This window comes from Tinamus guttatus, unplaced genomic scaffold (genome assembly GCF_059628265.1).
Source record: "Tinamus guttatus ecotype Peru unplaced genomic scaffold, ASM5962826v1 Tinamus_guttatus_pri_ptg000083l, whole genome shotgun sequence".
Taxonomy (NCBI): domain Eukaryota; kingdom Metazoa; phylum Chordata; class Aves; order Tinamiformes; family Tinamidae; genus Tinamus; species Tinamus guttatus.
This window is the reverse complement of record NW_028288617.1, coordinates 3,808,449-3,834,914: the sequence shown is the minus strand read 5'-3', so window position 1 is coordinate 3,834,914 and position 26,466 is coordinate 3,808,449. Positions and strand designations below refer to the sequence as shown.

Genomic DNA, 26,466 nt, shown 5'->3' with positions numbered 1-26,466 from the left:
CTCTCATATCATTCCTTCCTTGTCAGACAGCAACAGACCAGTGGGAAGTCTTTCAGATTAGAAACCATGGCAACCTTAATAATAGAACCAAAAAAAAAAAAAAAAAAAATACAATTACACCTGCATCACTGCAGTGATGAACAGAATCCCCATATTTTCCTCAAAAGGGAAATTCTGTTATAATGAACCCCACCCTCTGCATTTCCCCCCACCCACTTCAAGAATAGCGAGATTTCATTGCAACCTTTAGGAGCTTGGCAAAGCTGATAGTAATTGTCCCGCTCTGTTCATACACTCACATGGTCATTACCCTATCTTTAATATGGCAAAAGTGATAGATTTTGAATTCACTATTGATTATTCCTTTGTGGCAAAATAGAACAAGAATCACAGAATGGTTGAGGTTGGAAAGGACCTCTGGAGATCATCTGGTCCAACCCCTCTGCTCAAGCACATTGCCCATTACCCCGTCCAGACAGCTTTGAATATCTGCAGAGAAGTAGACTCCACAAACTTGCTGAGGGTGCATTCTGCCCCTTGATCCAGGTGACCAATGCTTAAGTTGAAAAAGACTGAACCCAGTACAGACCCCCCAGGGCACAACACTAGCTACAGGCCTCCAAATAGACTTTGCACCACTGATCACAACCATCTGAGTCCAGCAATTTCAGCGAGTTTCCAAGCCACTTCACTGCCTACTCATCTCATCCATACTTCCTGAGTTTGCCTCTGGGAGACATCAAAAGCCTTGCTGTAGTCAAGGCAGACAACATCCACTGCCCTCCCCTTACCTACTCAGTTAATCCATCATAGAAGGCTCTCAGGTAGGTTAAGGCATGATTTGCCCTTGGTTAATCCATGCTGACTACTCCTGATCACCTTGTCCTTCATATGCTTAGATATAGCATCAAGGATGAGCTGTTACATCATTTTTCCAGGCACCGAGATGAGGCTTACTGGCTTCCTCCTTGCCCCTTTTTCAAAACTGGAGTAACACTGGCTTTCTTCCAGCCCCTAGGCACCTCTCCTGATCTCAGAAAGATGGGTGAGACTGGACTAGCAGCAGTATCTGCCAATTCCCTCAGCACTTGTGCGTGTCAAGTTCACCTAAGTGATCCCAAACACAACCCTCCTCTATCAAGAGGAAGTTCTCCTTTCTCCAGACTTTCTCCCTGCTTTCCACGTTTTTTTTTTTTTTTTTTTTTTTTTTTTTTTTTTTTTTTTTTTTTTTTTAGGACTGATCTTAGCAGTTATTGATGTATTGATGTATTTTAAAAATGCCCTTCTTCCTGTTCTTTACAACCCTTGTCAGATTCAACTCAACATTCCTATAATGCTCCCAAGTGGCCTGCCCCCGTTTCCATTTTTTTCAATTCCCTTCTCAGAGTTTTGCCAGGAGCTCGTTGTTCATCAGGGCAAGACTCCCGTTCCCTTTGCTCAAATCCCTGCTCATTCGGATGCACTGATCTTGAGCTTGAAGGAAGTAATCCTTGAAAATTAACCAGCCTTCTTAGATTCCTCCTTCTAGGGCCCTATCCATAGAAATCTTTCAAGATCATCTCTGAGGAGACCAAAGTTCTCTCTCCTGACGTCCAGCACAATGCTCTTGCTTTTTGCCCTGCTCCTTCTCATGATCCTGAATTTCAGATCTCAACCTAGGCTGCTCTCAACCTTCACACCTCCAACCAGCCCTTCCTTGATCATTAGCACAAGGTTGAGCAGCACACTTCTCATTGGCTCTTTCAGCCAATGAGGCTGAAATGTATGAGGAAACTATCATTAGCTCTCAAAGCTAGTAAGAACCTCCTTGGATTGCTTGCGCCTTGTTATGCTGTTCCTCCAGAAGATATCCTGCTGATTAAAATCCTAAGAAAGCCAGGGTCTGAAACCAGGAAGCTGTTTCCAACTGTCTGAAGATCTCCTTCCTCTTCCTGGATCAAGCATAGCAAGCACCCACAAGTGTTACCAATGTTAGCATGCCCTTTAATCTTTACCCATAAACTCTTTATGATTCTTCATCCCCCCTTAGGCAGAGCTCCATAGATTCCAGTTGCTCTCTTGCATAAAGGGTAAGTCTCCCATCTGGCCTTCCTGGCCTGTCCTCCCTAAAGGGCATGTTTCAATCCATGGTTACCCCGCCATCTCTCTAATTGCAATGAGATGATAGCCCTGCAATCACACACAGATGTCTAGCTCTTTATTTCCCGTGTTGCACGCATTCATGTACAGGCACTTCAGAGAAGCGTTCAGGCATGCTGATTTCCTAGGAGCACAAGGCAGCCCACTCGCATCTTGTCTTGTAGATACTAAGATTAGCTGCATGCAATTACTAGGAGTAATTTCACTTGAGCCCCGTTTTGACAACTGCATGGTCTCTTCCATCACCAAATAAAAAGTAACATTTATGTTAAGATGCCTAAATCATCGCGAATATAATGTAAAGTGTAGGAATACATTTCTATATTTTTGTCTAATCTCCCTGAAAAAAAACTCAGAAGAATTTTATTTTCCTTACTATGCATTCTTAACAACTGTCAAGTAAAATTCTAAGGCAAGAAATGAATGCATTTTCCATTATTTTTAGGAAGGAAAGTGACGAGAGAGTGCAGTTCCATTTTGATTTGTCTAAGCTGCGGAAGCAGCTGTTGCTTCTCTGCAGGCACCCCAAAGAGATTCTTGTGCACCAGAATCAGTTGACTGATTCTCACTTACCCACTAAGCTTTCAGGGCTAAAAAGCAAGTATCAGAGCATCAGAGCCATGGGGAACTGCATCAAAAATTGTGTCAAAGAAACAAATGCGTCATTCTAGAAATTAAATATCCAGATTGAATGAAATGTTCAGTGTTGGCATATCTCAGTGCTGTTGAGGGGATAGTATGATTGACAGCATAGACAGTAGCAAGTAGATAGATAAGCAACATAGATAGAAAGCAACTATATAGAAACATAGCAACATAGATAGAAATCAACTAGACATCTTTATAAAGAGTGGGGGTAGGAAGAACATACCTTTGAACACTGTTTATGATTCTGGCACCAAGCAAGTGACCCATTGTTCTGAAAAAAAATGAAAAGATAAATGAGTAACTAGACTTTTAAGAACAGATTTGATCATGCAAACAGTTTTAAACAGAATTCACCTTCCACACACTTTTAGAGAACAATGTTGTATCCAGATATTAGTACTAATTCTGACTCAAATTCTGATTTTTAATTAAACATAGAAATTATCATAGAAAAACTAGGAAAAGATTTCATCAAAGCCAGTGGAAAGACAAGTAAAGGCTCCCTTTAGTTCACCTTTGTCATCATTTACTATGTAGACTTTGTCAGGGAGAAACTGTAAATCCTTTATTCAAGAATTTGATAGGGAAGGGTAGTGATTCACAAATAGAAAGCTCATGCACCTTAAAAATATATAAGATTTAGAATAAATTAATGGGGAAAAACAATGAAAAACTTGGAAGTAACTGAAAAATGGATCAAATGTGGCATGAGTTTACCAGAAGTAGGCTATGACTTTGTTTTTCATCTTCAATAAAACAATTAAATTTCCAGATTAGAAGATACTGTAGCTCTCATTTGATTTGATTTGATTGCAACAAAGCAATACAGTACCACATGCAAAATGACAGCTTAAGCCAAAGGACAAGTTAGTATGATGAGAAGAGAGAAATATAAAACCAGTACAAGGACACAAAGCAACCTGTTTTTCTACTAAAGGAGCTTCTGGAGTTTCAGAAACAATGTTTACCACTAAAACATCATCTCAGGAAAGAGGGGTATATGTTCACGAAGTTAAAAGATTACACAAAGTATTGATGCAGCTTCTGTACGGAGAAAGCTTAAAAGAGTAACAAGGAAGACATGGGTAACTCCTTGGATGAGAAGCACAAACGGGCTACAGTTATAGCACCACCAAGTTTCTGTATTTAAGAACTTACACGCTTCTTCCATAATTTGAGAGCTCATCAGTTGCAAAAAAGACCCCAGAAAAATGATCCAGGTAAATTCACTATTCAGAATCTGATTACGATCCATCAATAATGGTGAGCCCACACAGGAGTAAAAAGACATCCTCTGAAATTCATCAGGCAAAGTATTTCCATTGGGATGAACTAATGCAACTGCACTAGGCCTTCACCTTTGGCACTGAGTGTAAAACTGGGAAAGCAAATTCAGGTCAGCCAGGGCACAGAGAGACTTACCAGGACTACATTCCCTCCCTCCAAGAGAATTAAACAACATAGGTAGAAATAAAATAACATATACACACGCAATTTTGTATACATACACACAATTTCTATAAATAAAAATCACAAAAATAAACCAAAGGTTATTCTCTGGATGTGCAACAACTATAACAGAAGTAGATGCATTACCATGCACTGTACCTTAGCCAGTGAGACCAGTTTCTTAGCACAGCAGCACTCTGTGCTCTCAGCAAAGCTTATAAACTTAAATACAGAACCACACTATCAGAGCTATGAAGTTTGTAGCTGGCTCCCGCTCAGGGAATAATTGCAGAGATCATGCTTATGCCTGTCTACATGTATGTAGTCATGACTTCGCACACGCTCCCGAGATTGTTAAAGCTATTCCAAAAACATCTTTCCAGTTGTCACAGCAGCTTGGTGCTAACAAAAAATGGTAAAAAGGAATCCTTTTTACTTCAGACGCTATACTCCAAAAGGACCAGAAGGCAAAGAAGAAAAAGGAAAGCAAATAGCATGGATTTTGACTCACATAGTCCCATAAAATAGTCTGCCGAAAATAAATGTTCTTCTAGCACAGAACATAAATCTTTTTTTTTTTTTTTTTTTTTTTTTATAACGCAGCTTTAACAGTATCAAGAGGACTGCTTGTGCTTTCAGCTAAGCTCTTCCATGCACTGCTGGACTAAGTGAATTACAAAGAGACCTACTCTGAGATCAGTAGAAGAAACAGACACTTTCAGCTGTATTAGCCACCTAATCAAGGCACTTCGCTCTAGTACTTAAAGACAAGAGCACAACTCACCAACAATGGCTCCCTAAAAACTCAACAGCAAGTCACTTCCAAGGGCAAAACACAGACACCTTCCAAATTTTTCTCTCAGCAGGAAAAACAAAACTGAGGAACACAGAGTAGCTGGGCAAGAAATTGAAGTGTTTTGGCCTGCCAAAATAAATCAGTGTCTTCTGCACTTTGAACACTAAGCACATTTTGACTCAGATAAAAAGCAAAGTCAGTGAGAATTATTTTTTGCTAATACCAGCACAAATCAGGATCAAACCTATCAAAGTTCAAGAACTTAATCCTTTGAATTTGCATGTTATTCTGACATATCAATGCCAAAGTAATACAGATTGTGATTATGCTTCCACTTCATTTTTTTAATTCAAATTTCAGGATCTTTTACGTACTCAACTTTTTACATATAAGCTGTGATGCTAAAAAATTTATACTGCTGTGGTATCTAAGCAGCTCTGGGAACTTGAAATATAAAGACACATCCACTGCTATCCACTTCTAGCTTATTCAGAAGCTATTTCAAACATTTTTGGTCCATACAATTTAATTTCAATATTTTACAAATATTTACTTATCTTTCCAGTAGCCTATTATGCAAGCCTACATTTTGTAATATACTTATCTCTAATTAATGTAGCATTTCACTATGAGATTTGTAGGTATAAGAATAGCTAGGTATACTGTAGCAGCAACTTATAAGGTCCAACCTCTTCAAAAAGAAGGGGACAAACAGAAGAAATAAAAATTTAGAATAGCTGTAAATAACACATGCTAGTGGGAATACTTAGTATTATCATCAATGCCATATGAGGATTTATTATTTCCATTTACAGACCTAGCCAGCAGTAATGTTGCGACAATATTTTATGTGCTACTTTCAATTTTTACCACCCTTTCTTCTTCATATAAAATGTGACAGAGGTAGTTGATTGCAATAACAGATTAGTAGCAGCTTGCCATTTTATTTCAGCTGTGCTGCTGCCTTCCATTGACCTGGAAAAAGCTCTTTTGCTTTTGAATTATGTTACTTGAAACAATAACGCAGTAAATGTCCAGATGTGTGGCCCTCCATAATATTTAATGTCTACAAACGTTTTCATTTTTCTATGGAAAATTCATGACTTGAATTAAAATGTGAGTTTAGGAAAACTTGGAAGTATTGTTCAGCAAGACAAATTTCATATAAGCGGACATTGCTATGAATGATCTTTCATTTTAATTCCACAGTTCTTCTTTGAACAATGTGGTGTCAGATGAAGCAGGCAAGCTAAATGATCACTCCTCTGTTTTGCAAATTGATAATCTAAATTACACAAATGTTCAGCTGTGACTTTTTAATCCATTATACCTGACTGAAACCATGATTTCAAAGAATCAGAAACCCTGTAGTTTAACTGGAGCATTTTGCATGTCTGTAGATTATATCCTCCATTCCCTCACATCTGTTCTTCAAATCCACTCTTGATCTGAATTATGTCAATGAGTATTTCAACTTTGCCTTCAGAGGTGGATTGGCTCTGCTGTGTAGAAACAGCTTTGGGGAGGAGTTAAATAAGCACTTTTTTTATTCTCATCTATAAGCCTCCCACTGATGTACTTTTCAGGGCGAGCCTTGAGGTATCCTGATTTGTATGCTAAAGAAAAGAAGCCAGGTTCAATAGGGTAAACTCCAACTATTCTATCTTCTCTACACTGAGACCACACAAAAGAGATCAGGTAGACAAGGTAGACAAGACTAAAAACATCCCCAACATCACATTGTCAATGTGTCAAACCCAGGCCACGGCCTGAGCCCCACACGCCTCTCTAACCCCCTTAAATGTAAATGCAGGCAAAGAAGACCAGGTCTTGAAACTTGAAAGACCAAGGTTATTTGGGTTTGCCCCTCCACCCCTCTTAAAAAAAAAAAAAAAAAAAAAAAAAAAAAAAAAAAAAAAAAAAAAAAAAAAGCCAATAAACATAGACACACACAACCTCTCAAAAATCCCCAGGGATCTGAACCAGCTATGTAAAAAGCAATTGAATACAAAAGTAAATATAGGAAAAAAAAAAAAAAAAAAAAAAAAAAAACCACACACAAATACTACAAGATTTAGCTTCCCCCTCCCCGCCACGATAATACGATAATTCAAATCACAAATGTCTGCAACAAAACTAACAAGGTGTCTCTAATCAAGGCTTAATTTGAGCACGTATACATGCATACTTGTTTTACCCTGGTAAACCACCCATGTCTTTCGGTCTGAGAAGTTAAGAGAAACATCTGTGCTCTGTGCCCCCTTGTGCCTTACAAAAAAGTTGTGCAGGGGTCTTATGTAGAGAAGCAAGAATCAAATTTCATCTATCTACAGTCTTCCCCAGGAGGATGGGAAAAAAAACCCACACACACAACTTTGCCCATAAATATCTGTTAGGATAAACTTCTTTGAAGTACAAGAGATCAAATGTGCAAAACGAACTAATCATTTAGTCTGCTATAAAGATACGTGTGTTGCTATTAGCAGTTCTGAAGGTCTTCATTCCCTCGTTCAATCTTCTGTTCTGAAGAAAAACTCTATGCTTCAGAAGTGATCTGTGCCAACAAAGACCTCCCTGCTTGTTTCGAGATGACAAGAAAAGCCTAGAAATACATCCTCCAAATGCCAGCCTTACACTGACATGAATCAGAGCAAAATAGCAGATAAATTCTTCCCTCCAGCAGCTATTGGTTTAAATAGACATTTTCTCAAGATGGTTCCCCTATAAAAAGGCTGAGGTAGTTTCCTTGTTGCATAAATGAATTTTTTTGTTTGTTTGTTTGTTTTTGTTTTTTGTTTGTTTGTTTGTTTTTTAATTGGATAAATGAGAAGAGAGTGTTGTTTTATATAATAGCTAGGACATGTACCCTGGAAGCGTCTTCTTCCCAGTCCAGAGGGAATTCAAGTCCTTATGCCTTTTGGAAATACTCTAAGCATCAGGCTAGAGTTAACACACAACAAGTGAAATCAAACTAGTGCACAAGAGAAGTGCAGTGAAATGGGAAAGAAAAGGGTCATAAGGCCTCAAGAGAAGGTCCACCTCTGGAAAACAAGGCTGCCACTTTTTGCAAACATTTCTCAGCATCTTCATTTCTACTAGTTTATTCATCATGAAGCAAGTCTGAAGACCACCCACCACAAGAGAAGACTTGGAGAGGAAATGTTTAATATTACATAAACTACTATAAAATCCAACAAAATTCCACAAACATTCTGTTGCCTTGAATTCTACACAGAGCAGGTAGAATGGACGCACAAGTAAGGAAAATTTCAACATTTTCATCTGTTTATAAAATTTCTTATTTCACTGCAAATTTTAAGTAAAATTGAATTACTCAGTGCATACTACCACCATGCACTTGGATAACATCACGATGAATGGGTTATAAAAATAAACTTATATAGAAATATATTCACATAAAGATAATTCTATATTTTTGCTGCTATCCTTCAAGTACATAGAATTAACTCCCTCCCCCGCCATAAACTGATCAACAGTATTATGAAAAAGAAACGGAGTGGAAGAACACATCTCCGGAGCTTATCTGCTACTGGAGCTACTCGCTGTGATCCTCTGTAGTGAAATGAAACACACATCTTTCTTAAAATCCATTTCTATCTCTCAGATATTTAGACTGCATAAAGGCAAGTGTTGGTTACCAGTTAACCTAAAGTAATTAAAGAGGTGACTAAGTGTAAGAAATAATTATAAAACAGATCTGGTGACTTCAGTACAGTTTGTAAATATAAACCAAACTTTTCATTGGTAACAACTTGATTAACAGCACAATCTGTCTACAAATACCTGGATGTAACAGAGAAAAAAAAAGGCATATCAAATAATTTAATCAAAGGCAAGGTATCAGTATAACTCAGTTTTATAATGTCAAGTCTTTTTACATTTATACTAATGCTGCCATCACCTGTAACGTACTAACTCCAATCATAAGGATATGGTGGAGTCCTCCTATAGATGGCTGGGAAGGAAAAGAACTGGCCTGACTTAAACCTTCTCTCATTATTTCCCAAGTATGTAGGTCACCTTCCTTTCTATTCCAGACTGTTTTCATTAGCGTTAATATTGAAATACATAAGGCCAGAACTTTGCATGTATCCAAATGAAAACACAGAAAGATAAACCATTACGTTAAAAAAAAAAAAAGAGAGAATATTAGTATCCATCATCTGAAATGAAACATACCAGTGTTTCTCATCTGACTGCCATCATTAGTAGGTTCCTCAAAAGACATCAAAAATCAGAATGTCATTACCAAAGAAATAACAAGCTACTGATTTCTTTGAAAATACAGACCGTACATTGTTTTGATTGAATTTGAATCTCTAATATGGAACACCTCCTTTTTTCCTACAGAAAAACTACAAGATAAATGCAAGCTGTAAAAACAAGTGAGCCTCATGTCTCTAGCACACTTTTGAGTTATGACCGCCTTCTTGTGGTTTCACAGACTCCACTGTTATCATTTCTAAGACTGATCTCAGTCAAAGTCTTACTCCACGTAGCAAAAGTTTCTATCACTCTATATAAGGGACTTCAGATTGAAATAAACTTCACTGTACAATAGAAGGAGTTAAAAATTCAGATGATAATTTTAAGATATTAAAAGGAAACACAGATCCTCACACTCAGGGATATACACTGGGGCAAATCCTGCTCAAATGTCTTAATATCAAGTAATCTTATTGATGTCAATCTATTGCATTAATGCGGTAAGCAAAACATGGTTTATTGAGTATTTAGTTTTAGGCTCTCTTTCAAATCCCCTATCCTTCCACTGTGCCTTTACTGTTACGTCAGAGTAGATTTTCCTACTTATAAATGAAATATTGCGACCATAAAAATATATGTTGCTTCAAGAATGTAACAAAAAAAAATAAAAAAGCAGCCCACATGAAACTAGCACTGAAAAGATGAAAATACATTTTAAGAATGTAAACATGATATTAATGGAGACCTATATGACCTATTTTTACTGTACTTGATAAAACACGAACGCTTTGCCAAAAAGCAGTAATATTCCAGAAATATGTGCATGCTGTTTTTAACCACTGATTTGACTTTATAACTGAATACGACAGCCTATATTACTCTTCTTCTGTATAAGACTAATGCCTAGCTGGGTGATTCCCAACAGTACATGATGTGGTATATTTATCACTGGATGCAATCGCATGCACCCCCTACCAATTAATAATTCCAGAATTAGCTACAAACATCTTGGGAAACAACAGGGAGTAGTATGAATTATGCAAACATATAGGTTTGGATGGACCAGACATCCATGCTACATGTAGACCAATTTGCCCATTCCCTAAACTACCACAGGTCCCCCTGGATCACCTCCTTCCAGTTAGGTATGTCCAGAAGGAAACCACCTCATGAACTCTCAGATTGCTCCACAGCTTGAAGCAATAGATGGTCTGGAGACTCACTTCAAAAACCACACTGTGGTCCACACTAAAACACTAATATGGATACCTCTCTGCCACTACTAACATCTTCCACAAATATTCAAGAATAACTATTCAGTCTTCCGTACCAGGTGTGCAGTTTTCCTCACAGGAAACCACACTGGCTCAGGGTAGAGCTCCTTTCAGAACTTGCAAGTTCATAGTTCTGAGGTGCCACGTCCTTAAGGAATTAAACATGCAAGAAAGGGTAGCAAATACAGTTTTTCGGATTATCTGAAATCTGCCTTACAAAGTTAAATTATAAATCATACAAACATGTGATACTGCATGCAGGTTGGGCTACCATGGCATCATTCCCAAGCACAAAAACTTGATGCCACTGGGAAAGCCTGATTGTGTCATACTTCACTATATTCAGCATACTAACTGATGAAATTTATGTTTAAAACTCAAGTATATATTGCACATATGATAATGTACTGTATTTTCCTATATTCTTGTTGGTGTACACAGAAGGGACATTATTCAACACTACACTGCTTACATGTGTGTCAAAACATACATTTAAAATTTAAAAACACTTTAGTACCCATGTTATTACGACTCAAAGATCAGGCACCACAAAATTTTACATTAAATTGTAGTTAAAGCTCTAATTATTCCCAAAATAATAGCATAAAATTAGTATAATACAACTCAGGAATTTATTTTCTTCCCCTTTGAGATGTTATTAGTTTCCAAAATACTAAATATTTCAAAGAAAAGTAGCAGCCACATCCACCACATGCTGATGAGTACATATACTTTCATTTCCCTTTAAAATAAAAATAAATTCTTTAATGTCTCTTTTTCAATAGAAAATTGTGATATATATTCCCTATTCTATTTCAATACTCTTGATACGCTGCTATAAAATTTCTCCTCTTGGGTCTGTGAGAGGCAATAGACTCAAATATCATTACCAACACACATATGTGGCTTCAATATCCCAAGCTCCTTCAATAGTGAAGGCGCATGTAGGAAAGCATCATCTCCAAACAGCACAAATAATGATCCTACAAACAAGTAGTCTAAAAATTGGCTATACATCCTGGTAGCTCCACAGGTCCATTGACATTTGTAAGTACAGTTTTCTATATAAAAAATGCTATTTTAGAAGATTATTATTGAAGTACATAACTAAAAAGTAGCAAATGTAAAAGTTAACACACACTATAAAACTCAAAGTGGCTTTTAGCATAGAAGGGGTAGCTCAGTAAGTTATGTAGACTTCAGCTGACCTGGCATTTCCTAGAAAATCTTGCAAAAAAAGTGTTCTGTGGTCATTCAGAAATGAAAGAACTGCTTCCAAATCAAGATGAACCATGTACTCAAACTACATAGCCTACCTTCAGTCTGGGGAAAAAAAAAAAAAAAAAAAAAAAAAGCTATATTGTAACATGAATATGCAAAGCACTAATTCAAAGACACTAGTTCAGCAAAACAGCTTTCCCCACAATATTTCACCTGTATTTCAGCAAAAAATAAATAAAACTATTTCCTGACATATTTTAATTGCTACAGTCTTCCAATATATCATTGTAGACATTGCCCAAAGAGAGACAAGATGTTAGAGTTTTATTAGCTCATGACTATTACCTATGCTAGAAAGTACCACCACCTCACACACACACACACACACAAAAAAAAAAAAAAAAAAAAAAGGTCCAAGTTGGCACTCATCTCTCCATTGCTCCTACTAGTTGGCCCTCCCTGCCCCTCCCAAGAGCTGTCTTGCAGAAAACAGGCCCTCCCCTTCCCCTATTAAGCCAATAACAGAGACTAGCAGTGACAATCACATAAAAGACCAATCCCACATTAGACACATCAGGTAATGAACCTGACGGGATATGATGGGACCTGGGAAACCTCCTCATTCATACCATGTATCCAAGAGGAAGTTGGAACTTCCTTTTCCTGGCTCCAGTCCCATTTTGCTGTCTCTCCCCTACTCGCAGATCTGCCCATGCTGTCCACATTTGTCTGTAGGTCAGTTACCCCCACCCTATTTTAAGGAACCACAGCAGATCCCAGAACTGCAAAGGCTACAACAAGGTACTTTGTTGACAATGGATAGAAAACAGGAATCACACAAAGTGACAAGCAGAAAGGTAGGCAGCCTGAGTCTGTCCCTTCTGATTTAGGATGCAACGTGCCTGCTAACCCGATCCTAGCTGGGATCTTTTTGCCCTGCAACACTGGCAACATGGGAGAAGAGACAGTCTTTTCATACAAGAAAGAGCAGACGCAATCCATTTCTTGCAGGTCCCTTGGGAGCCTTTTCTGGGTTATTAAGAGATGAACATCTACTGCAGTCCAGCCTTCTGATCCACCCTTCATTATCCATCCAGCTTAAGGAGTCTGAGCTGCAGAGGAATTTACTGGATCCTTCCATAGTAACAACTTCCAATGAGAGATCTAAATTTCCTCCTCATATTATGATAAAACTTCCCAGAAACACAAGAGTCTTTCATGTGCCAGTTTTCTAGAATGCAGCCTGACAACTAGCTAATGAAGATGTACCATATATAGAAAATAAATCTCTCCAAGGAAGGACTGAAGCATTTGTTATTGACAAATGTCTGGTCACCAGAGGTATTGCTGCTATACAGAGCAATCATTTCCTGACAGGTCCATCATGTTTCAGGCATTTTTGGCAGCAGGTAAACGAGTTAAAAATTAAGACAGAGTAATTTGCCTTGAAGTAGGAAAAGCTTGTAACAGGAGAGGCTGTCAAAGCTGAGTCTAAGTCATGCTCAAGCCATAGCACTTTAAAACCTCTGGTCAATGTAAGCAACTGCATATGGAATTCTGTGAATTAGCTTTAAAAAGTAAAAACTATCCAGACTTTGTCTTTGACCTAAGTTAAAGATCACTAAAGAAAAAAAATATAAAGTATAGGCTCATGCCATGTGGACAATTGAGGGTAAGCCTAGTTGTCAACATCTTGCATTATTAGTACTGCTTATATTAAAAAGTGCTTCTCTAAGTTACCTATTCTTGCAAAGCTGACAAATATCTTAGTGGTTCCATCTTTAGGAAGCCCCAGATACTGGCAGTGTGGTCAAAACATTCTCTCAACATTTTATTGTCTCCTTCCACTTTACCAGGCTTTTTACCTGTATAGAGCAATTAAGAAATTGAAGTGGGTTGTAGTACTAGAAATATGCTGATAATATTAAAGTTTGTTTTTCATTGGACTCAGAAGCTGTTCTCAGTTTGCCTTCTCAGTGGGATGGTCACGGATGAGAACAACTTGACTGAGGCTCGATACAGACCAGATGGATCTACTAGGTATGGGTAAGCAGCTTAGGGGCATGAAAATTTGACATCTGCTTCTACTATTAAGGTGATAAGCCATGTCTGTTGATGAAGCTTAAAGGAGCAACAGTCAGAACCTGGGTAACACTTTTCGTAAAAATAAATAAATAAAATAATTAAAATTACTGTCTTTAATGGTAAAAATTGATTCTGTTTTTTGCTTATCATCTAAAGGAATCTCTCCTAGGAGGATATTCCTTCATATGAATATATCAATACAAAGTTAAGGTACTTTGCATCTGGCAAATAACTAGTCAATTCAGCCTGTCTTATCCTAAAGGCATGATGTAAGTTATTACCATTCTGATTTGCAAAGGATGATGTTAAGATGTAATAAGATGGCACTTAAATTCAGGTTAGCTTTCCTTGAACAGCATACTGAGATTTTTGCAGTTTTAGTCTTTAAATTCTGAATTAACATTTCTAATAAGGTTTTGTCAGTGTCAAATACATTTCCACTGAAAGCACTGGAGACATTACCATCAGCTCTAGTGACATCAGAGTCAGGCCGACACTGAAAACTCCAGAAAAAAATCTATATTAAACTATTCATTGTATAATTAGAAAAAATGAGAAGCATCATTCAGCAGGCTGAGAGACTACCAGCTAAAGAAAATAAACTTATACTACATTAATGAGTAAACATTTTTAGTTTTTAAAACTACCTGTAAAACATGCCTCCTACCCCAGACAAAAGCAGACAGCATCCTTCAGAAAACTCCACATGTTCATCCCTTTCTGCAATTTACCAAATGGCTGAAGTTTGCTTTAACTTTCAAGACTAGACCACATTCCTCTTCTTTTTCTTCCTATTTGGGGAAAATAAGATTCTGAACATTGGAAGGAAGCTTGAAATAGTTATTATTTGCTGTTAAGCCTCTAATCACCATTAAATTTACAGTTTCTGTGCTCTCCAGTGAGAACTCGTATGTGTGTCTGATTAAACACAACCTTTCACAAGATCAGCTAACGCGCTCCATGTGCAACATCTAATGAACTCCTACTCCACTTGATCAATAAGGATACACTGAATAAAGAAAAAAGCATCAAAATTATTGAAAGCCTACTTCTTTCACATTGTTTGGTCAGTTTAAGTCAAAAAAAAAAAAACAGCTTAAGCTAGCTGAAGGAAAAAAAAATACAGCTGAATCAGATACCTGAAAAATCTACACCCCTTTCCTTATTTAGTCTGACAAACATCTCACAGCTGCACATAAGCACTGTATGAAGAGAAAGACATATACCTCATGAATTGGATGATTTTTGCTTCTTCCTGTGAACTTGTCTAGGTTCAAATGTTCATACTACTACATATCTAGACTGACCAAAACTTGGTGAATTTATGATCTGAGTCAGTAGCTGAGGGAGGAGGCGGTGGCAGGGGGAAAGGACAGGCACTTCTAGCTCCCTTTCCAAAACTGCTACATATGAATCAAACATCCACACATTACATATTCTGTGACAAAGAAAAATGGAGGCAGATAATGGTGTGATTCATTACTATGCAGACAGAGCTAAACAATGGGATCTCATTGTTTTCAAAGGAGCTATAACTATCAGCTAACCTAAAAAAAAAGTTGAATTAGCTACTACATGGAAATATAATTCTGAAAGAAAAAACAAAAAAAACACACAAACATGAATAATTGTCTGTTAGTAGAAAGCTGAGGAGGAGATAATAGTATATCCTATTTCCTGCCTCACATATTTGTTCATACACCTGCAAAAATCCAATGAAATCCAAAGTCTCAGAAAAAGCAGGGTTAACAAAAAGAACGAGAGGCCTGATTGCAAAGTTCCAGCAGTACCAACAAAATAATATCAGTTAACTACAAATAACATATAGCCCTGTATTTAAGAGCTAAATCACAATAGGAGATGAGAAATCATACTCATGTCAGTCGAGTGCTTACGTTCTTTTTTAAAATATACGTTATTATGAACAAAGAGAAACCCTCCCTGCAAAGAGAAACCTAGAAACCCAAAGGGTAACCTAGAAACAAGAAAGACAGAACTATTACGAATTCCAAGAACAGGAATCAATGTTGAAACCAAGATAAACATGTTAATTTCATTCAATCATCAACTTCAAGATTCAATTCTCTTGACATAAGATATTTATTCTGAAAGAACCTTACTGTCTTCCTCACAAATATTCCTTTAAATATTATAGGATCCATGGCAGCTGGATTACATCCAGATTGCAATCCATGCTAGCAGCAAAAACCTGAAGTCTTTGCTACTTAATCTGAGATGTGGCCACATCTGAAATTAAAATGGCAATAGTTTGTCAGACTCATGCCTTGAAAGAGAAGATCTTTGTGATAGACTGGTGTCCAGCATTATGACTGCAGTTCTCATTACATGACCAAAGTCATTACCTGTATGTGTGTGTGTACATGCGCATGCAGTAATCCACCAATTCCTCATGGAAGAAGAAATACATAAAATGCAAAATCCTTACTGAAGAATAAGGATTACTATTTAATTTTGAATGCACACAAGTAAATTGCAGTATAGCCTGAAGAGAGCAGGCTGCCATTGCCAGAATGTATTTCCGGTTGAACACTCCTAGGAGAGCAATTTAGTAATGTCTGGAGAGCAGAAATTCTTCATGATGCCAAACCAGCCTAATCCCTGTCCCTTTTCTTTCACGTGCCCCATTCATCCATGACGCTGATAAAGAGGAGAACTTGAGGTCCTCAGAAAGACAGAAATGTGAAGCAATTTGTCACCACTAGGGCACACAAAGCCCACAGCCTAATCCCACACTCCCAACTTACTTCTAGGAAAAAAATGAACGGAAGCCATGTGAAGAGCGGCAGCTACCTGGGCTAGTGGTAGGCTGAAAGACTTCTGCTATAGAACAAATTTACATTTGCCTGCATTGGCATACAGGAAGGGATCACAAACTAGCTATATCTTTCTGTCAATTTGTTTGGAGGCTTCCCTGTAACCAGACTCTGCAAGAAAGAGGGAAGGCTTTTCAAAATATTTTTTACATGGATAAAGAAACTCAAAGCAACTGCTGAAGACAGAGTAGAATTAGTAGCCTTTTAAAGATGCCTCTTCTCATGCTCACTGTGCCTGTGCAAGGCTTTTCCTAGTCCCAGGAGATTTCTCTTCCCAGCACTCTTCACTACGTGCCTGCTTGAGAAAAGAAAAACTTGGTGCCAGTAAAAGTGTGATAAATCACAATATGGGCTTTCTCCATAGGTAAACACGTTTATGGAACTTCGATATCATACCTGTTTGAGCATCTAGAGAAATACAGGTAAAAAGGGAGTTCAAAGTAGTAAGTGGAAATTTTGTATTGTCTTTGGGCTATGATTGCTTGCTGCATCAGGGAATCTCTTGACTGTTTTGATGGGTGAAAACGAATGTGCAGTTCTTTTAACTGGAGATGAAAAGAGCAGTTCTCCACTTTCAAGGCTTAAAGGGTGCACTTACCTTTCAACACCCTCAGTTCCCCCTATTCCTGTCCTGTGATCTCTTGGATACTTAGAAAGATACTACTAGAGTTGGGCCAGCAAATTCACAGCGCTCTTTGTTGATGAAGGTTGCACAGCCCCAGTGTTCATACAGGGATCTGATCTAGCCGAAATTAACAGAAGGCTTTTCACGGACTTCAAAGGTTTTTGAAATATAAGGCCTTATAAAGCTCGGCTGTGGGAAAGGTCAAAGAATGAAGATTCTTGGAGTAAACTCCTAGGCAAGCACTCTTTTGGTGCAAGGTTTACATATGAGAGGCACTGTCTACTTAACATCACTCTGAATGCTGCTTTCTTCCATTAAGTCATATTCCTGATACTTAATCATTAAAACTTTTAAAAATACGAATACTAAATAACATTACTTTCTTTTTCTGTTTATAGAAATTGGACATGTACTCAACTCCAGATAGAAAAAAAAAATCACATAGGCTATCCAGAGAAGTAGACCAGCTTGTAAGTGATAACCTCCCTTTGAAGCCACACATAAATTAAGCACTTGCTCCTAAGAAATTTGTCTTTGCAAAGTGAGAAACGCTCAGCATCTGGGATACCAGTTTGTTTTCAAGTTCTCTTAGATACAGATTGGTTTTGCCCTTATAACACACTTACTAAACCAAATACATTGAAACACAGTTCCAAGCACTAGTTAATCACAGAGGCAATCCATATGCAGACAATGAATAATGTTTGAACAATAATTTTAACATGAGCATTATCTAGCTTATAACCTTTCCTTATACTCAGTAATAAGTGGATACATATTGGAATGGAAAGGGAATTTAGTACTTCAGCATTCCTATTTCTGAAGTTTTCTAATGCTTTTTAAAAAACAATGCCCCCCAAACATGCACACCTGTGATCTATAAAATATTGGTAAAGCATGGTTATAATACATAGAATATCTGTTTCAAAGCATACCAACAGCAGTGGTAACACTCTTGTTGGCTTTATTTCACTTGGGATCAGGCACAATGTATTTTTCCAGCATTTTAAATAATGCAGGTGCTTTCATAAGGTAATCATCATCATCATCCAAAAATAACTTTTATACTGCAAAGATGTTATAAAAGTTCACATTAAAATCTATGCATTTGTTGTATTCGTAATGGTGGATCTGAAACAGCACATTAAATGTCAAAACAATTATGCAGATCATAAATCATATGGACAAGAAGAGTTATTTGGATTTAAAGACAGAAAATTGTAAGTAAATACAAATGATCAAATTAATTTTGAAAAATAATTTAATGACAGTGTGCTTGCAAGGAAGTGTATGAAAGTCAAAATTTTTTTAAACACAAGAACTATTTCCAAAAAGGACTGGAGTACTAAAATGGCAAAACAAGTAGATGGTACACGTTTCCTAAACAGTAACGTGTAGAAAAGATCATTAACATGTCCTGAAAGATCTAAGCAAACTAGGTGCCTGGGCAGCATATCAATCAAAACCTGAAATATTCCAGATATAAAACACTACATATTTATTATAAAAAGTACTACAAAAGTGATATTTTTTCAAAAGATTTAATGAGAAGTAATGTATGGTTCGGGAATTACTTAAGGGAGCCAAAAAGGAATGGTTTCTTCAGGAACTCCCTTTTCTCCACAGCTGAGCACAGAGAATCACACACACCCTAGACTCTGAGCCTGGCCTAGAGCTTCCCCATCTGGGATCTATTCCAGATTTCTGCAGGTGTAGTCACTTTGGAGTTGCAAGCAATTTGAAGGCAGATGTGCTGGCATTTAGACAACTGACTAGGTAGGTAAAGTCTGGTATTGGGTATCCAGAGGTAATCACTTGCACACTATCTATTTGAAGACATAAAATTTGAGAATGTTTTATTATTTAAAAGATTGTTTCTACTACCTTAAAAGGACTGTAGTCTGTCCGTGCAGTTTTAGTTTTTGAAGGAAAATAGAACCATCTCCTACTGCCATACAGTTACTGCTTATTGAACAGAAATATTTAAGGCCTTGTGGTTCCTTCTTATAGTTACTAAACACTAAGTGAGATATAGAACTATTAGATTAAAAGAACATCTTTTGCATCCTTACAAAAACATTCTTGAGTTAGCATCAGTTGACCCATTGTCTGTAAGACACATTACTATTAGATTTATATTAAATCACAGTTATAAGGGGAAACTTCCACAAGCCTCTACATTTACCTTCCTATATCACACTATTGGTTTAGCATTTCAGGGAAGTCTACACTGTATCAAAAGGTTCAACTGGAACCCATCCAACATTCAAATAATTTAGCTTGCATAGGAATACTGAACCTCTGTAAGACCAAGCTCATCCACACTATTGCTGGTATATTTTTAATCAGTACCAGTGCTAATGAGTTCAAAGCAAGAACTCAGGAGCCTATTCAAACAGTAATCACACTACATCATGTTTACATACCAACAAACATAGATTTCACACTTAATAATGAAGAAACAGCTTGCTAAGATTCAATTTACCATTAAGACTATATAAACATAAAAAAGATATACACAAAGGTCTGAAAATAAGAAAACAACAAATACATAATTGGATTTAGCATTAACATTGTTTTTAATGCACTGAGGAGTCACCATCCCTGACAGCGTTTGAGAAACATGCAGATGAGCTGCTTAGTGACATAGTTTAACAGGCATGGCATTGAGGTGCTTACAGTTGGACTCGATCTCAAAGGTCTCTTCCAACCATAATGATTCTATGATTCCATCAACCAAGAATGGTGTAGCAGACAAATATATGAAGTAGTTTAAGCAACTTATAATATCAAGGCCAAATTTAAGATAAAGTACTGATGTTTAGCACTGATGGTACCTCTGTAACATAATCCTTCCTTTTCTCCTTGAATGATAAATGTATTATGACTATGTTGTTATGACAACAACATATTTCTTTGTGATAAAACCTGCAAGTTCAATCTGCCTATTCCTTTTAGGTTTTTTGTTGTTGTTGTTTGGTTGGGTTTTTGTTTGTTTAGCAGAAGTAACATAACAGTTAAACTGCACTTTCTCCATCTCTCCACTGGTGAGATGGAAACAGAGTTAGTAGTACCTTACGCACAGCATGGCAGAGGTTGGAGGAGGAAAATAAAAATAAACAAATAAAAGAGGCAAGAAAAAGGTTCTGTGCCTCCAAAGAGCAAATGCAGCCAGATGGTCAGTTTGTTAACTGGTAGCACAACCTCTTGCTGCTGCCATTCTCCAGGCTCCACCACCCTCCTATCTGGTGACCCAGTAGGCAAAGTGCTGGTGCAGGTAGTGGAGCAGTATTTGTGGAGATTCATACATGAAGCAGGATGACTAAGAGGTCATCCACATGCAAACACATGGAACATGCAGCATGGAAGATCTCGGAGTCCACAAGTCCACACAGGCACTATGTGCTTTTTGTACTGTTGTTTTAACCTATATGCTTATACTGAAACTTGCCCCAAACTCTTACCAATCTTTAATCACACACTGTTCTGAAGATGGCTCAAGTGGCTAACAGAAAGGCTAAAATCCAAACTATGCTTCCATTCAGCTTGAAAGAAGAACACTAAAGACTGCTCTCCCATGCCTCCTCCCCCAGGTGGGATGAGCTCATCCACAGCTCATTTCACTGTCGGGAAACGTCATTAGAGTACAAAGAGTCAAACCTCCATCTTCCCAGACAATAATGCAAGGATTTTAGTCTCACCCCACTAAAACAGACATCTTAAACTAATCTGTGCCTCCTCTCCAGTCACCCCAAAAGCTATTATAGGTTTATTGGTTTTGCATACATGAAAAGTCTATAAGTATACACATGTGCAGTGCCAGTGATATTATGATATTAATCTTCAGGTTAAAAAAAACTCATAGTGTTAATTACTATAAAACTAGATTCACACAGAAACTTTGGATACATCAAAGCAGAATTCAGACCCGAACTTCTTCTTGTATATCAGCCAGAAAGGTGAGAAGGGAATTGCCTCAATTACTGTCTTGGAGAAACTTAAGGAATGGATGCATTCAGTGATTTCACCATCCTTTACCACCTCAGCTCCTAAAACAGCATGACTTCTTCCACACCAGATCCATACCCTTGAGGCTTCTCATGGGGTCAGGCACCTTATCCCTTCCCTTTTTCTAGAGATACAGGCAGAATCTCCCCTCCTTAGGAGCACAGGTTTAGGCTTCCTCACTAACAGGCAGGCATGTTCTTTTACGCAACAGCCCAAGGAGTGGAATACTTACAATACAGGACAGTCAGGCTCAAATCTGTCTCTCTTCCATCACAAACATGCCACCTGACTGCCATGCTCTTAGCTGATCCAAGAACACTTCAAAAAAAAAAGAGAGCACCCTAGATATTAACATTTTTCCTACTCTTTCTCCTCGCAGGGCAATGAATTGTCCATTGTCTGCTGTCTGCCCAAACTCCACAGATGGGATAAAAGTGTTCTCATTCTCAGGAAGTCAAAAATAACCTAAAGCCCAATGCAGTGCAAGAGATGTTGGAGTCCCTTCATTCAGAGACGAAACATCTTTCTCTAGTGTGGATGAGTACTACAATTAACAAGCTCTCATACAAAAGAAGAAACAACTATGACCCATTACACTTATAGCCCAATAAAAATACATATTTAAGCCTGTAAGGACCACAAGGTGCGATATTTCTCACATGGATCCCAAATGTCCTTTGCCGTGACCTCTACCTAGAATTGCCCAATCTTAAAACTGAAAAACTCCTGGTCATGGGAACTGCATGGCAAATAACAGGTATCTATGTGTGCTCAGAAGGTATTCTGAAGACCACAGGCTTTTGATTTAGGTGACTAATTCTTCTTCTAGCCCTCTTCAGTACCCTACAGTATTAAAAACAACAACAGCAATAATAATAATAGAGTAAAATCTGTTTTGTGCATTGGTTAAATTACTTCAGAGCAAGAACGTTCCTTGAAAACTAGGTTTAGAACTACTTCCACGAAGCAATATAAAAATAAAGAAAAAAACACCTCTTGGCCCTGCCAGAAATCCAGATAGTTAACAAAAAATGGGTGGAAATTATTTTTGTAAGAAAAAGAAAGAAAATCTCTTGTATGCATTGGGGGAATGTGCCAGGGGCGGCAGGGGGAAGCTGGCATTCAAATCAGAGAGCCAGTAGTAATGGAACTAGACCCGAGTTTCCATTGATTATACTTGATATCCCCCTCCCTGTAAAGTACGTCTTTTGGATACTGACATCTCGCTGACACGCTGCAGAGTCTGCCTACCACACAACCTCCAGCTGCTAATGCTCTCACCCTCAGTGCTAAGCAGAGTTTGAGAAAGGAGTGGGTCACTCTTCTCTCCATCTCTCTTCTACCCGGGAGACACTGGAGTCCCCTCCAGCTCCTGTTGGGACGCGCTAGTGTTTGCCTCACTTAAAAGGCAGAATCAGATTACAGGATAATCGGACATCTCTGCCGTGAAGAGAACTCCAGAAACTCTAATTGTTACCAGTTGAGACCAAAACGGGGCGGGAGAGAATAAGAGGAGGAAGAAGAAGAGGGGAGGCAGGGAGCATCCTTTGCCATCAGGAACACTACAGCACACTGTGCATCAGCAGCCTCCCAGAGCATCCACTGCTCACGGCGCTCCAGCAGCTCCTCCCTGCCCTCATTAAGAGACAATGGAAAGCTTAACTTTTATAAACCAGACTACTTTATCTTCCAAACATTGCACTCGTTTCATGTCTACCGGGACTTTAATCCCTGGTAATTTAGATAAATTACCTTGTGCTTTAGCAGGTTGGGGTGAAAACTCCCAAGATTTGCAAGTGATTACAGGAGGGGAAAAAAAATAAAAACACTTAACTCCTGAGTAATTTGCAGCTTATTTCACTCCGGCTAATTAAAATGTAATCACTATTGTTTGCCAGCGCTTTCTGTCAGCAGTTTTGCGTTGGAAAAGAAACCATGCCAAGACGACACATACACACACACAAAAAAAAGGCCTTTCACTGGAAATTGGTTTGATCTAAACTGCCTCTTTAGCCACAAAAACCGTAAAACGAGTCAGTTACAATCGCCTGGCAAGGTAGCAAAAAAAAAAACAAACGCTAATCCCTCTGCGAGATAACGAGCCGCTTCGAGGAGCCCCCGCTTCGGGGCAGCCCGAGAAGGGGAGGCTCCGCGCGGAACCTCCGCCGCCCGCCCCGACGTGCGCGGCTCCCTGCGGAACGGGCGCCGACCCAGCGGCTGCAGCCGCGCACGCTCCTTCTCCTTCCCATGGCCTTTTTTTCCTCGGGTTATCCTTACACACCTCCCCTGCAACCCGCACAGGGCCCCTCCGCGCGAACAAGGGCGCGCGCGGCGCGGCTCCCCAGCGCCCACGGGCCCCGCCGCCCCGCGCTGCCGCTCCCCGCTCACGGCGCACGCAGCGCGGGAGGCTCCGCGGCGCTTCCCGGCCCGCCCGGACGGCGGCGGCGCAGGTGGGCAGCAGCGCTGCCTGCCCACAGCTGAGCCGCGAGCGGCGGCCGCGCCGCCCTTTCGGCAGCTTCCAGGGCTCCCCCGCGGCCCCTCTTATCTTATTGCCGTCCCCCTGTCCCCTCGCCGCCAGGCTCGAGCGCGTCCCTCCGCCCCCGGGGCCAGGGCGGGCGCAGCCGCCCTCACCTTCGCAGAAGACGGCAGCCGAGCGGTGCCCGTCCCTGAGCACCGCTCGCCGAAATAAACAGATAAACGGACAAAGCTCAAACTTTCCGAGCAGATCCCGCAGGCGCGACGGGACGAGGGGAGCGCCGAGCACCTGTGGGCAGCGCCGCGAGGCCACCGGGCGCCGTGCCCCTACCTGGAAGTGCTTGAAGAAGGCGGAGATGCGCGTGATCTGCAGGCTGAGGCACCTGGAGGCGCATCTGGCCGCCGAGAACGCCTCGTCCTGCCGGCGGGCGGCGGGGGACGCCGACCCGGCGGGGCTGCTGCCGGCGGCCGCTACGCAGAGGAGGAGCAGAGCGAGCGAGGCGGCGGGCGCCGCGCGCACCATGGCGCTGCAGGAGGCGGCGGACGGGAGGCTACTGCTCACCGGGCTGCAAACTCGCCGGGAAAGTTCAATGCCCAACTCCGCGCCCGCCCCCGCTCCCGCCCGCGGCGCGGGGCGGGCCGCGCCTCACAGGCGCCCGCGCCATTGGCTGCGCCGCGCCTGAGTGACGGGCCGGGCCGAGCCGGGCCGGGCCGGGCGGGCGCCCACCTGGGCGCGGGGACGGGCGGCCCCGCGGCACCGGCCGTTGGTGGCGGGCGCCGGTGCGGCACGTCACGGGTCTGATCTGTGTCACGGGTCCTCCTAGTAAATATTTTATTTACTTAAAATTGGTGCGTGGTGAGATTTTTAAGACTCGGCTCTCTGAGTGCCGTGGTGAGCCCTCGTGCCCAGGTGAAGCCCGTGAAACCTCCCCAATGACTTACTGAGGAATGAGCATCTCCAAGTCGTTAGTCACCTTTGGGTAGTAGCTGCAAAACGATAACCACATCTTGAGCTTTAAAATGGCCACCCTAAAGCACACAGCAAGTGCGCTTTTTCTCTGCTTTCTTAATTCCTACGTTAGAAGTGTGTGCCACAGTATATAGCACAGAGGTTACACGCTGCATTCCTCCTGTGAAGTGTAATATATGAACCGCTCCCGCTGCAATTGCGTGCCACTAGAAAGAGGGAGTGAATCTCTCCCGCCTGCAGAGTGATCCTCCTGAACTAGGAAATGGCAAGGTCGTAGCAGCTGGAATGAGTAGTCTTTAGGCCACTTCAGAAGCTATAAATAGGAGTTTAATGTTATAGAGCACTATATTAAACAGACTGTAGGAATCTTCTTTTTGAAACAGGCTTTTGCATAACTTAAGTGCACATTCAGAAAATCTGCTAAAAATATCAAAATTCAGCAAGGTCTGGCTTATACTAATTTTACACCTCAGTATAATCCTTCTCTTTATGCATGTTCTGAGGTATACAAGCACAAAATAAAACCTATTCCCCAAGGTCCTCTTTCTATCAACATTATGTGCATGTACTTTCCATACACCTACAGATAGATTTAACAGAAAATTGGAGCATGTAGAGGCTTGTTTGTTAAATCCAAACTAAGGAATTGGTATTTAAATGGTATGATTCTAGCCATAATTCTACTAACACCACAGTGTTAGGCGTAGTGTACAGTAGGCACAGAGTAAAATAAGAAGAGACTTCTTGTCGCAAGTGTTTGCAACGTATAAAAGCAAGTGAGACAAATATTCGTAAAATGTTGGCTAAGCCCAGTTCTCCTGTCAGTTGACTAGAAATCTTCATTTGAAAGAAGTCAGTAGGCCAGATTCACTCCTGCAAGTGTTAACAAATTGAAATGACAATTTGTGTCCTTGGATGCTTGAGGGAGAAGGAGAGGACGAGGTCAGCTGCTGCTTGCATAGAGATTGCCCCAATGCTTGCACTCCGTAAGCATTTTCCACAAGCTATTTTGGAAATGCTCAGGTTAGGCGAGGAAGACTGTCTCAACTCTACCTCCAGAAATCTTGCTCATCCTTGGAGCTTCAGTGACTACGTACCACTAATGAGGAGGGGTCATAAGTATCTCAAAACCAGTTCCCAATTCTGATACTGGTGAACCAGATAGGGTTCTGCTGACAGCAGCTAATGTATTTATTCTAATCCAGCACCATTGTATTTAAAAAACAAAATATGTCCACTTCATAGAGCAGCATAAAAGTAAAACTGTGACCCTAGCAATATTATGACGAATAGCGGTGAGCCCATTCAGACCTAAATATTAAGTTCAGGACTTCCCACTTGCCATCTGACTAACTTTCAGGGAGACTTTATTGAACATTGACTAAAATTTGGCAGCCTCTTTCCCTTAGTCAGGAAAAGAAAATTGCTTAACTGATTCATAGTGTTTAGAGGTACACCAAGTGTTTTCAACTGCCTTATTTTAGAAGAAAATAAGAAATACCTGGGAAAATATGTAACTATCTATAAATCAAGCTACAAATCCAGAGAGGGCAGATGGTCCTATAGATATATCCCCAGTGTTAGTGCAAACACAATTTATGTTACATGTTAGAAACCTAAGTTTTAACTGACAGGGTATGATTTTTTTTTATAAAGTCTAGTAGCAAAGGGCACCGAGCCTTTAATAATTAAAAAGTTCATGAATACACAGTTTA

At 39.8% G+C, this 26,466-nt stretch overlaps 1 protein-coding gene across 1 annotated transcript in view; it reads right to left on the bottom strand.

Annotated features, from left to right (window-relative positions):
* Positions 1 to 24,304, bottom strand: part of ANOS1 (anosmin 1) — a 119,797-nt gene extending 95,493 nt beyond the window's left edge. Inside the window, exons 1-2 of the mRNA XM_088520249.1 lie at positions 24,113 to 24,304; positions 3,011 to 3,058 (exon numbers count right to left, since the gene is read on the bottom strand). Coding sequence (XP_088376375.1) covers positions 3,011 to 3,058; positions 24,113 to 24,304 — 240 coding nt within the window. The remainder of the gene's footprint in view (positions 1 to 3,010; positions 3,059 to 24,112) is intronic.
* Between the last annotated feature and the right edge of the window lie 2,162 nt (positions 24,305 to 26,466).